This window comes from Glycine soja, chromosome 7 (genome assembly GCF_004193775.1).
Source record: "Glycine soja cultivar W05 chromosome 7, ASM419377v2, whole genome shotgun sequence".
Lineage (NCBI taxonomy): Eukaryota > Viridiplantae > Streptophyta > Magnoliopsida > Fabales > Fabaceae > Glycine > Glycine soja.
In genome coordinates this window covers 10640119-10652149 of record NC_041008.1, presented here as the reverse complement: position 1 = coordinate 10652149, position 12031 = coordinate 10640119, and the positions used below count along the sequence as shown (strand labels likewise).

Below are 12031 nucleotides of genomic sequence, written 5' to 3'. Positions count from 1 at the left end.
GTCTAGGAGGAGATTGTAAGCATTATTTTTTGACTTTGCATGTTACATAGCTTGCTCAACTTCTCCTATTTGTTCATGCATATTAGTACAATTTCTGCAGGTTATTTATTGATAAACTTCATTCATTAATCTAGGCCCCCTGCCCCAGCCTCATGGAATTTATAGTATTTCTGCAGTCTAGGATGTATGCTTTACTATAGATGTAAACGGCCTTCTATCTGTTTCTGTGAAAGAAACAACCACTGGTTATAGGAATGAGATTACCATAACCAATGACCAAAAAAAGCTTTCAGCTGAGGAGATTATAAGAATAATTCATGAAGCTGAGAATTATCAAGTTGATGATAGGAAGTTCATGAAGAAGGCTAATACAATGAATGCTTTGGATGACTATGTTTACAAGATGAGGAATGCATTGAATAATAAGAATATCAATTCAAAGCTTTGTTTACAAGAAAGGGAGAAAATCAAATCTGTAATTTCGAAGGTGACAGATTTGCTTGAGGGTGATAATCAGCCGTATGAAATAGAGGTGTTTGAGGATCATCTGAATGAGCTTGTGAACCTCTTTGATCGTGTCATTGGCAAGTTTGCTTAGATATTTTTTAAGTTTTTATTTTTTGCAATGCTGAGATCTGTCATTTTGTTTGTATTGAATGCAAACTCTTCTAATTTATGATGTTGTAGTTTAATATATTTGTGCCTGGCATCTTTTAAATTGTTATTATTGTTGACTTTGGCTTTTGTTATTGTTATTGAATTCATCTTTGGATCAGTTCACAAGAACAAGCTTTGCTATGCGTTGTTCATCTTTCTCTGAATGGATCTCAGTCAAATTCAACCTCTGCTAATACTGAAGTTGATTTTGATAAATAGTATCCGCATTTATCTAATGGTACTCCTCTTCAAAGGCAAAGAAGGGTCCTAACCAGGTGAGAACCATAGGTGTTTCATATTACACCAACAAAATTCGCTTAAAATTGCAATCACCTGCCAATGGCATGTATACGATAAGAATTCACATTTACGGCAGAACAGCCTTGCAAGTCTTGTTTTCCCCATCTCTTCCCATAATTTTATCTTTGAATAGCTCTAGACACTGCTTGAAACAATGGTACGAGACACTAGTAAATAAGAATTTAATACTTGTATACTGCCAAGAGTAAAATTAGAATTTAATACTTTCTTTGTTTATAAACCATATATTGGCAAACAAAACCTTCTATCTTGTAGCTTAGCAAATTAGTTCTACAAATGTCTTGAGTTCGAGTCCTAACATGCAATTGCGTTAAATACTCAGGGAGAGATCTTTGTCACCTATAATATTCCTACTAATCTGAGCACGAGTGTCTCCGGTGTAGGATACCTGTAATTTATAACAAAAAAATAGTTCTACAAATTAGCTTTGCAACCTTCTGCCTGGAATCTCAGGTACTCAAGTCATTAAATGGAGCAAATATGCTCAGAATTTCATGTGATACTTGGGATCTCATATTTTGATTGCATTGGCAAGTCAGGTACTTAAGGAATGAGCTATGACACCAGAATACTTATTCTTTAATTTCAGGATTTTTGACAATGAAATATTGAAGAATGACTGGAGTTCCAGGAAAAAGGTTCAGATAATCCATTATGTGATGCTTAAGTGGGGATTTGCTCTTCTTATTGGATTAGGTACTGGATTGGTTGGCTTCTTTAACAGTTTTGCAGTTGAGAACATAGCTGGTTTCAAGCTGTTTATGACCACCAGTCTCATGTCTAAACACAGGTGAGCTTGCTCCTAGCTCCAACCAGATGCATTTTGCAAACTGCTAAAGGAGCATTTGGTCTGTACTTGATTTTTTGTCAGATGCTAATTGTTCTTTCCATAACTTTTACATTAAAGATATATATGATGTGCTTATAATGTAACTATTGAATTGGTTCATCATGTGATTGTCCATCATTTAGTCAACTCTCTAAATCATAACCAGAAAATGTAAACATGTGATATTTATGCTTTCCACTCCTTTCCCCTTCCCAAAAGATTCGTATCATATCACGTCTAATACTTCTTTTATGCTTTTGGCACTTCTTTTCATTTGTCAAAACAAATTTTTTGAAATTACAAAAAATGCTTTATTCCCAATTATTGGTTTATAAATATGTCATCTGCTTACCAACTTAAATGCATCTATTATATAATATACTTTTAAAAATAAGCAATAAATGTATTGTGATTTGCAACTACTCTTTTTCCCTTAAACTTCCCTTTCGGGTAATCTTTCTTTGTATTGGAGATGCAATTGGCATATTCAATATGCGACTATATAGAGTGAGAGAAAGAGTTAATATATAATTTGGTTTCTGAAAGTGACATCCTGTTTATCTTTAATCCCAAAATTTATTAATTTTGCTCACATTTTGATTATATATATGTGCGATGAAATATCTAAAATATGAGCAAGTTGATACATTGGAAGACTAAATTGTACAAATGATCACTTTCATGGACCAAAAATAAACAGCATTTCACGGATTAAATCATATATTAACTCTCTCTCTCTCTCTCTCTATATATATATATATATTTATATTCTATCATAATTCACCAATTTAATGAACAAAAATCCTTGTAGAAATTATTTTCGGATCTTGGTTTAAATTATTTTCTCTCAGTTATCACTAATCCTTGTCATGTAATTCTTTATGGTTGGCATTAATGTTCATATATTCTCACAGATTAGTAGTTCCGGTGCAGATATCTTGATGCTTTCTTAGCATATGCTGGTGCGAATATGTGTTTAGCTGCAGCTACTGCTGCACTTTGTGCTTTCATCGCTCCAGCAGCTGCAGGCTCTGGCATTCCAGAGGTAAAAGCATATCTCAATGGCGTGGATGCTCAACATATATTGGCTCCAAGCACCCTTTTTGTAAAGGTGAATAATACTACAATACTAGGAGCAAGTCTACCCTTTTTGCATAAACACACAGATAAAAATTGAATAACTCCTTGAACAAATGAAAATTAGCCAATGTCCCAGTTTTCTATTTCAGATAAAAGAATTTTAGCGAAGAGTGAATATTATTTCGTTAGTAAAAGCCTTTTATTATATTTTTTTTTTCTTGGAAAGGGTTCAATGCACTGCAGGATATATTACCAAGGAAAAGTTAAAACAATTTCTTAATTATTCAAGATAGGTGATTGTATATATATACTTTTTATTGTGACATGTTTGGTGTTTCTTATACTTCTTTCTCTACCATTTTTATTTTATCTTATGTGTTTCCGCAAAATAATATGGAAAAGATAGACCGAGTTATACCAAAATGTTTGAGATAAAACCTATTCCAGTGCCTACACTTAAACATTGAGGTGAATTTGTTTATACATGGTATCATATTCAATGGCTAGGTACTAAATAATTTGATCCTCAATCTATTCTGATCCTCAAAGGATTATTCTTTCTTATACTGATATAAGCTATTTTCTTTGATCTAGTTGACTAGCAATGCATAAGAGATTTCACATGATTAGATACGTTGAAAATGTTATTACGATTAATACTTGTATACTGCCAAGAGTAAAATTAGATAAAATTTTCAGTACTTGTATACTTGTAATTACTGATAGAGGTGTTCACAATCTGAATTTTTTTTTAACTTATGATAAATTATAAATTATCTAATATGATAAATTATAAATTATCTAATATTATTATTTTGTTCTTTTCTATAAATTTTAACTTATGATAACAAGTGAGTTTGTTTAAACTTAAAAAAATAATTTTAAATAAACATATTTTTTTAATAAAGAAATAAAATTTTGTTATTATAAGGAAAAAAACTGTAGCATTCCTTAAAGTCTTTGATAGGGAGAATTTTGTATCTTAAAATTAACTTTTTTATTCTTCTTACTATGCTATAAATAGTGATAACAAACCAAGAAGGGAGAAAAAGCATGATGAAACGGGCTGAAAGAATGGTGATAAACTTTTGTGCTGGAGTGAGTGCTTCCACTCTCAAGAGTAAAATTTCCTTTACTTGTTTTTTCTTAATTACATAATTATTATTTTATTTTTAATTTGTTTCTATTAACACAACCTTTTTTTAGCTGGACAAAATTTTGAAAATTAATAAGATAATAATCTTTTTTATATTATTAATTAACCATATCTGTAGAAGGTTATTAATATTGAAAATATAAAAATGATCATTAATTAATCAATTTTTAATTATAGGTTATTAAATATTTAACATCATTTCTTAACTGAATATCGATGTTGAAAAACGCTATTTTACATCATTTCTTATGATAACACTGATGTAGAAGGTCTACCTTCTACATCGTTTCTTAACTGAGCACTGATGTCGAAAAACGCTATTTTACATCGTTTCTTATGATAACACTGATGTAAAACGTCTAACTTCTACATCGTTTCTTAACTGACCAATGATGTGAAAAAACGCTATTTTACATTGTTTTCTATTATAGCACCGATTTAGAAGGTCTAACTTCTACATCTGTTGGTACATTAGGTCTAATGTAGAAAATGTTGACTTTCTACAACAGTGGTTAGAGGATCGATGTTGAAACTTTTAACTTTCAACAACATTCTATTCAACATCGGTTGACCATCGATGTTAAATGTCGATTTCCACATATGTTTAAACTTCCTTTTCCAGTAGTGTGTGTCTTTTCTATGCCCTGTGCCATTGGATACCTTCTTTTCCTTTTGTTGTGTTTTTCTTTAATTCAATGGTGCCAATCAAAAGCCATGATTTTACTAACATCTTTACGTACGTACGTGACAAGAGTATGGTAATAACAACATCTAAGTGAATGGTAAACATGGGGAGGTAATAAAGCCAAATTGTCACTTAATTGGTGTTGCTTTTGAACAAGAGGCTTACACAAGAGAATAATTTTATACTGAGTAATCCAGCCAAACCAAACCAAACCAAGTTCTCCTTCGTACATCGTATCGCAAGTACAAGAGACTGAATCAGGACAATGAAAAATCCAAGCAAGCTAGAGAGGAATTGTCAGCAAGAATTTTAATTATTTAATTATAATTAACTGCTCTTGATTCTCACTTTGTCACTAATTAAATATGTGTAGGCCGGTAGATAGATATAGTAAATGAAATAACTATAATTTTTCAATTAAACAAGATATACATAAGTATATTTAATTTTAACTTCAAAGAATTAAGCGAGTATAGTTATCTCTTTTTTACATGAGAAACACAATCGATCTTTTTCGTTTTTAAAATTTATTTAAGACAATAAAAAATATTTTTTCGATAAACATCACCAAAAATCATCAATGAGTTACAAAAAAATAATAATTTAATCTCTATGCCCTGTGCCATCGGATACCTGTTTGTCTTTAATTCATTTATGTTGAGGTAGATAAAATAACAAAATGTACGTGAAACCACCTTAATTTCTTTGCATGGTTGACGTGAAGTCCATAGGATCTTTATTATGATGTTCGTTTTATTGTCTTTTCTTATTCCATTCTTGCTAAGTTTGATCCACGTTCAGGCTGTCATCTCATATAACAAAACAAAATGAAGGAGACAAAGAAAGGAAAGCTAAATATGCAAGCATGGGTTTTGAGGAAGGAAAAGCCAAGCACACACTGTTACACTTTTACTCTCTCTCACGTATATACAAATTTTACTAATTGCGCTTTTTATGTTGGTAGTATACTTTCTTGTCCGCTGGTAATCTTACAGCTAGGGTTTGTGATTTGCGTGACAGATGACATTACACTTGGTGCAATTTGGAAACCATTTTGCTGGAGTGCTAGCTGGTATTCAGGGTCATATATAATCTAGTTTTGACATATATAGACAATGCATATACTAGCTAGGTCTAGGTAAGGGGTTCTTTTGCTTTTGTTTTAAATTGTTGCTTATTGGACTAAGGTTTATAACACCTGTGCCTTATGAAATGAATTAGGTTAATCAAAATATAAAAATAAAAATAAAAATCAATATTAGAGAGTATTTGATGCTTCATTGCTTGATTTTGTGAGTTTCTTAGTACTTAGTACTAACATCTTTACGAAAGCCACGATTTAATTTAAGAATAATTGAGGGATCTTTACATGGCAAGAGTATGGTAATGCTACTAATTAACATCTAAGTGAATGGTAAACATGGGGAGGAAATAGACCCAAATTATTATCACTTGGTGTACGTTGCTTTTTGAACAAGGCTTACAAAGGAGAATAGTTTTATATTGAGTAATCCCACAGTTGGAGTTAATCTACTCTTCTTAGTTGTGGTTTTGGAAGAATCAAACAAGAGAGGGAGGGAGCTTGAATAATAGAACAATAACAAACTTTTGAATGAGAGCTAAAATGTCTAAAAAAACTGATCACACACTATTGCACAGGGTTTACATGATATTTATACACTAAGTAAGGCTTAACCAAAGTTAGTTAACAACCCAACTATTATGGCTAACCTCTAATGTATTTCACAAACTTAATAAAATTGAACAATTACATTTGAATTACACTACTTATAACACACCACCTTAATTCAAATCTGTCAATTTGTGCATTCCAATTTTTTTCTTCATTTCTTCAAGTCTCTTAGGCTTCATAGCTTTGGTTAGCATATCTGCACACTGCTCCTCAGTTCTGTAATACTCAAGTGCTAGTTTGTTCTTGTTAACTTGGTCACGAAGAAAATGATATTTTACCTCTATATACTTATTGCGTCCATGAGCTGTTGGATGCTTAGCAAGGTCTATGGCTGATTTGTTATCAATCCTGAGCTTCATTACATTACTACACTTGATGTTAAGCTCTTCCACTAACAATCCTAGCCAGAGGGCTTGGCTTGCACCAAAAGCAGCTAAGATATACTCAGCTTCACAACTAGATAATTCTACCACTTCTTGTTTCTTTGAACATCATGATATATGAGCACTTCCAAGCATGAACATGTACCCGGATGTTCTCTTTTTATCACCAACATCTCCACTCCAATCTGCATCTGTGTAGCCAACAATTTCTATTTCAGAATTTTCTTTTGCTGCAAGAAACAAAATTCCACATTCCAGTGTGCCCTTTACATATTTAAGGATTCTCTTAGCTGCCAGTAGATGATCCTTGCAAGGTTTCTCCATGAATTTACTAACCAAGCCAACTCCATAGGTGATATTTGGCCTAGAGTTACACAAATATCTCAATGAGCCAATGAGTTGCCTATATAGTGTTGAATCAACCAAGTTTGTGTCTTCCCCAGTAAAAAGATTTATTCCTGGTTCACAAGGAGTGGTAGCAGAATTGCAATCAAGCATATTGAACCTTTTCAATATATCAGTTGCATATTTCTGTTGGTGAAGGAATATGCCACTCTTAGTTGTCACAAATTCCATACCTAGGAAATAAGCTATTCTGCCTATATCAGACATTTAAAACTCATCATCATTTCCTTTTTAAACCTGTCAATCTCCTGTTTGCTATCACCAGTGACAAGAAGATCATCCACATACAAGCATAGCATCACTACACTAGTTACTCCATAGTCCTTCAAGTACACTCCATGTTCAGTGGTGCATTTCAGAAACTTATGCTTCTGCAGAAATCCATCAGTCCTCTTATTCCAGGCTCGTGGAGCTTGCTTTAAGCCATATATGGCTTTGTTCAGCTTCATTACCCTATCTTCCATGCCTATCTTCTCATAGCCAGGTGGTTGCCTTGTGTATACTTCTTCTTCTAATGGACCATTGAGAAAAGCAGACTTCACATCTAGCTGACTCACTGTCCATTTCCTCATGCTAGCAATTGCAACTATGAGTCTCATAGTTTCAATTCTAGCTATAGGGGCATATACTTCATTGAAATCAGGACCAGGCTTTTGCAAGAAACCTTTTGCAACTAGCCTTGCCTTATACTTGGCAATTTCACCAAATGGCTTGACTTTGGTTTTGAAAACCCACTTCACTTCTATGGCTTTCTTATTACTTGGTAAATTCACCAATGCCCAAGTTTTGTTTTTCTGAATTGATCTCAATTCCTCTTCCGTGGCCTTTCTCCAATGTGGACTAGCTAGTGCCTCTTCAAGTGAAATTGGTTCTGCTTCTACTAACAACACTAAGTTCATCAGCTCACCATTAACATTGATAGCAGCATCAGGGAAGACATCATAGTCGTCTTGAAACCTCACTGGTGGAGATATCTGTCTTAATGACCTTCTCAATGATACAACCCCAATCACATCTGGCCCATCATTCACATTTTGTTCATCATTCATATATTACTCATTGTCAATCTGAACTTCATCCTGTATTTCTTCTCTTCCCAGTTCAACTTCTACTGTTTCATTGGTTTGTCTTTCCATACCAATGTTCTAGTCCCATTCCTTTGTCTCGTCCATAATCACATCATTACTTATCACAATTTTCTTGCTCAAGGGATCAAAAAGTTTATAGGCCCCAATACTGTGATAACTTACCAAGATCATGGTTTGAGCCCTTGAGTCCAGTTTTCTTCTATTCTGTTTAGGCACAAGCCTAATATAGAGTGAGCCGAATACCTTGAAGTGTTTCACACTAGGCTTGAGTCCACTCCAAGCTTCTTCTGGTGTCAAACTGTCAAGCCTCTTTGTAGAACATTTATTCAAGATGTGAGCAGTTGTCAAACTGTCATGTGGAAGATGCTTCTCTCTCAGCATGCATCTAACCATATTTAGCACTATTCTATTCCTTCTCCCAGCAGTTCCATTGTGTTGAGGAGTGTATGGAGCCATTACCTCATGAATTATTCCTTCTTCCTTGCAGAAATTATCAAATTCAAGTGAAGTGTACTCTCCTCCACCATTAGTTCTAAGCATCTTAATTGAACAACCAGACTGCTTTTCAACTAGTAACTTGAATGATTTAAATGTTACAAATACTTCACTCTTTCTTTGTAACAGGTAAACCCAAATTTTCTTTGTAAAGTCATCTATAAAAGAGACAAAATACAAGTTACCTCCATGAGATTTGATTTCAAATGGGCCATACACATCAGAGTGAATCACTACAAGCTTCTCTTTGGCCCTAGTTGGAACTGCTGCATTATAAGCCTTCCTTAGTTGTTTTCCTTCACAGCATCTACCACACACTTGCCTTGGTACTTCAATTGAAGGTAGTCCCACAACCATGTTCTTCTTCTACAGCTTGTTTAGGCTGTTGAAGTTCAAATGTCCAAGTCTTATATGCCACTTTCACACACTGTCATTGCTTTGAGCAGTCAAGCACTTCTGCTCAATGGTGCTCACACCCACCTTGAATGTTCTGTTCTTAGACACAGTAACTTTCAAGACACAATTCCCATTAGAATCTGCTTCTTCCATGTGTTCACCTTCCATATGCATTGAGAATTCTTTCTCTAGCAATTGTCCTAAGCTTAGCAGATTGCTTTCCATGTTAGGAACATATAGGACATCACTGATAGTCACCTTGCTCCCATCTACTCTTCTTATGGCCACCTTGCCAATTCCTTTAGCCATTACTGACCTGCCATCACCAAATTTGATGCTTCTTTTCACTGTTTCATCAATTTCACAAAACCAATCTTTATGTCCTGTCATATGGTTTGAACAGCCAGTGTCCAAATACCACCATTCCTCAATGCCTGTTTCACTGTTAACAGTGGTCATTAACATCACTGCTTCTTCATCATCAGAGTCATCTGCATAATGGCCATACTTTTGACAGTTGTAGCACTGAATGTGCTCCTTTGATTTCTTCTTTCCCTTTCCATTGTTTCCTCCTTCTTTCTTTTGATTCTCACTTTTAGAACCATTGCTTTCTTGTTTTTTATACTTCCACTTGCCTTTCCCTTTCTTATTCTTCCAAGAATCACCACCACCTATCTTTTGATTTTTGGCAAGTAGGACTTTCTCGGAATCCTTCTCCTCTTTCTTGATACCTTCTCTATTCTTCATCTTTAATTCGTGTGCTTCCAAAGAACCCAGTAATTGCTCCAATTTCAACATTTCTAGGTCCTTTGATTGTTCAATTGCAGAGACAACATGATCAAAGTTTGGTGTTAAGCCAGTGAGTACCTTTTCCACCTTCATCGAATCGGTCATCACCTCACCACAACTCTTCATTTGGTTTGCTAGAATCACTAACCAGTTTACGAATTGCGCCATCGTTTCATTTGATTCCATTTGAAGCAAACCCAGTTGACGTCGGAGTGCCATCAATCTCACCTTCTTGGTTTGCTTGTCACTGGCGTAAGTTGTAGCCAACACATCCCATGCTTCTTTGACTGTTTCATAGTCAATGATTTTCTCCAGGACATTTGAATCCACGCATTGATGAATTAGGAAGTTGCTTTATCATCTTTCTTCATCTGTTCACGGTGGGTTGCCCTGTGCGCCTCTGTGGGGTTCGTCTCTAATGGTGTGACGCCGATGCTTATGATATCAAGCACGCCTTGATATTTGAATACCACCTTCATTTGCGTCGTCCACCTCTCATAGTTGGTTCCATCAAAGATTGGTAGCTTTGTTGGGATTTGGTCGTTGTTCTTCAACATCGCCTTTGTTCACCGTTGTACGCCACTATGGATCGTGTAGCTCTAGTGCCAATTGTTGGAGTTAATCTACTCTTCTTGGTTGTGGTTTTGAAAGAATCAAACAAGAGAGGGAGAGAGCTTGAATAAAAGAACAATAACAAACTTTTGAATGGGAATTAAAATGCATGAAAAACTGATCACACACACTATTGCATGGGTTTACATGCTATTTATACACTAAGTAAGGCTTAACCATAATTAGTTAACAATCCAACTATTATGGCTAACCTCTAATGCATTTCACAAACTTAACAAAATTGAACAATTACATTTGAATTACACTACTTTTAACACCCACCAAACCAAGTTATCCTTCGTAAATCGTATCCCAAATGCAAGAGACAAAATCATTGAACCCAATCCAGGAAAATGAAAAATTCAGGCAAGAGGGAAAGAAAGTTTTCCTTCTGCGAAGGAGAATTCTAATTCTAATTATATGGTTAATATTAACTTCTCTTGATTCTGACTTTGTCACTAAATATGCGTTGGTAGATAGATAGAGTAAATGAAATAGCTAAATATTTTCAATAAAACAAGATATAAGTATATTTAATATTAACTTCAAAGAATTAAGTGAGTATAGTTATCACTTTTTTACATGAGAAACACAATCTTTGTCATTTTTTAAATTTATTTAAGACAATAAAAATATTTTTTCGATAAACATCACCAAAAATTTACCTATGAATTACAAAGAATTTATAAGAGTCATGAGCTATTTAATTATAAGCCTAAAAAATTGTGCAAGTTATTTAAAAACATTCACTTAATTTACATCATGCATAAATTAACACCTTGTACACAACATGAAAATGGAGGACAGCCAGCAAATTTCATTACCTCACCTCACGTGTGTCTCATCTCAACTGTGCGTGTGTGCAAATTACATGGCACGCCTAGCAGTAATATTGAGTATTGTGTAATTACCAATTTTCATGAGCCAGTTCTGGTGTGAATTGTTTCGGCATTGTGGATCCAACCTTTCTATTCTATGTGTTCTACATATCATCTTCAATTAGATGGTCTGACTCAAGTTTTTTTTTATAGATAAAGATGGTCTGGCTCTAGTTGTTAATGTAGGAAAGTGAAAAACTTCCCCAAAGCATATAGATATATTAATTAAATAATCCAACGACCAGGATTAGTTGCCATTAACTTGTTTTTCAAAGAAAAAAAACCTTGTTGCAAAGGTTTTAGAATTTAGATAGAAATTTTTATAATTACATGCAATTAAGGTCTACATTAATGCTATATTTAAAACGTGATTTAGTAAATTATATATAAAATATAGAAATATGATTTACTATAATAAACATATAATTATATTTAAAATAAACGTACATAATCGAAACATATAGATATTTCTATATTTTAAATATGTAAAAGGATATGTTTATTTTATTCATATTTTGATATTTTTGTTTTTGATTAATAAAATAAAATATATAATGCATAAGA

The 12031-nt window shown here is 33.7% G+C and overlaps 1 protein-coding gene across 1 annotated transcript; it reads left to right on the top strand.

The window, feature by feature from the left end:
• Positions 1-1520: 1520 nt before the first annotated feature.
• On the top strand, positions 1521-3138 carry LOC114417755 (chloride channel protein CLC-c-like). Its single transcript, XM_028382825.1, has 2 exons — positions 1521-1768; positions 2741-3138. Exons 1-2 carry the CDS (start codon positions 1536-1538, stop codon positions 2982-2984), a joined length of 477 nt encoding a protein of 158 aa, XP_028238626.1. The 5' UTR covers positions 1521-1535; the 3' UTR covers positions 2985-3138.
• Positions 3139-12031: the final 8893 nt, after the last annotated feature.

What these genes read in the sequence shown, in the direction of transcription:
- LOC114417755 (XM_028382825.1), top strand. Translation starts at nt 1,536, where the DNA reads ATGACACCAGAATACTTATTCTTTAATTTCAGGATTTTTGACAATGAA. An exon ending in AGTCTCATGTCTAAACACAG is followed by an intron (nt 1,769 to 2,740) that starts GTGAGCTTGCTC and finishes GTTCCGGTGCAG; the next exon opens with ATATCTTGATGCTTTCTTAG.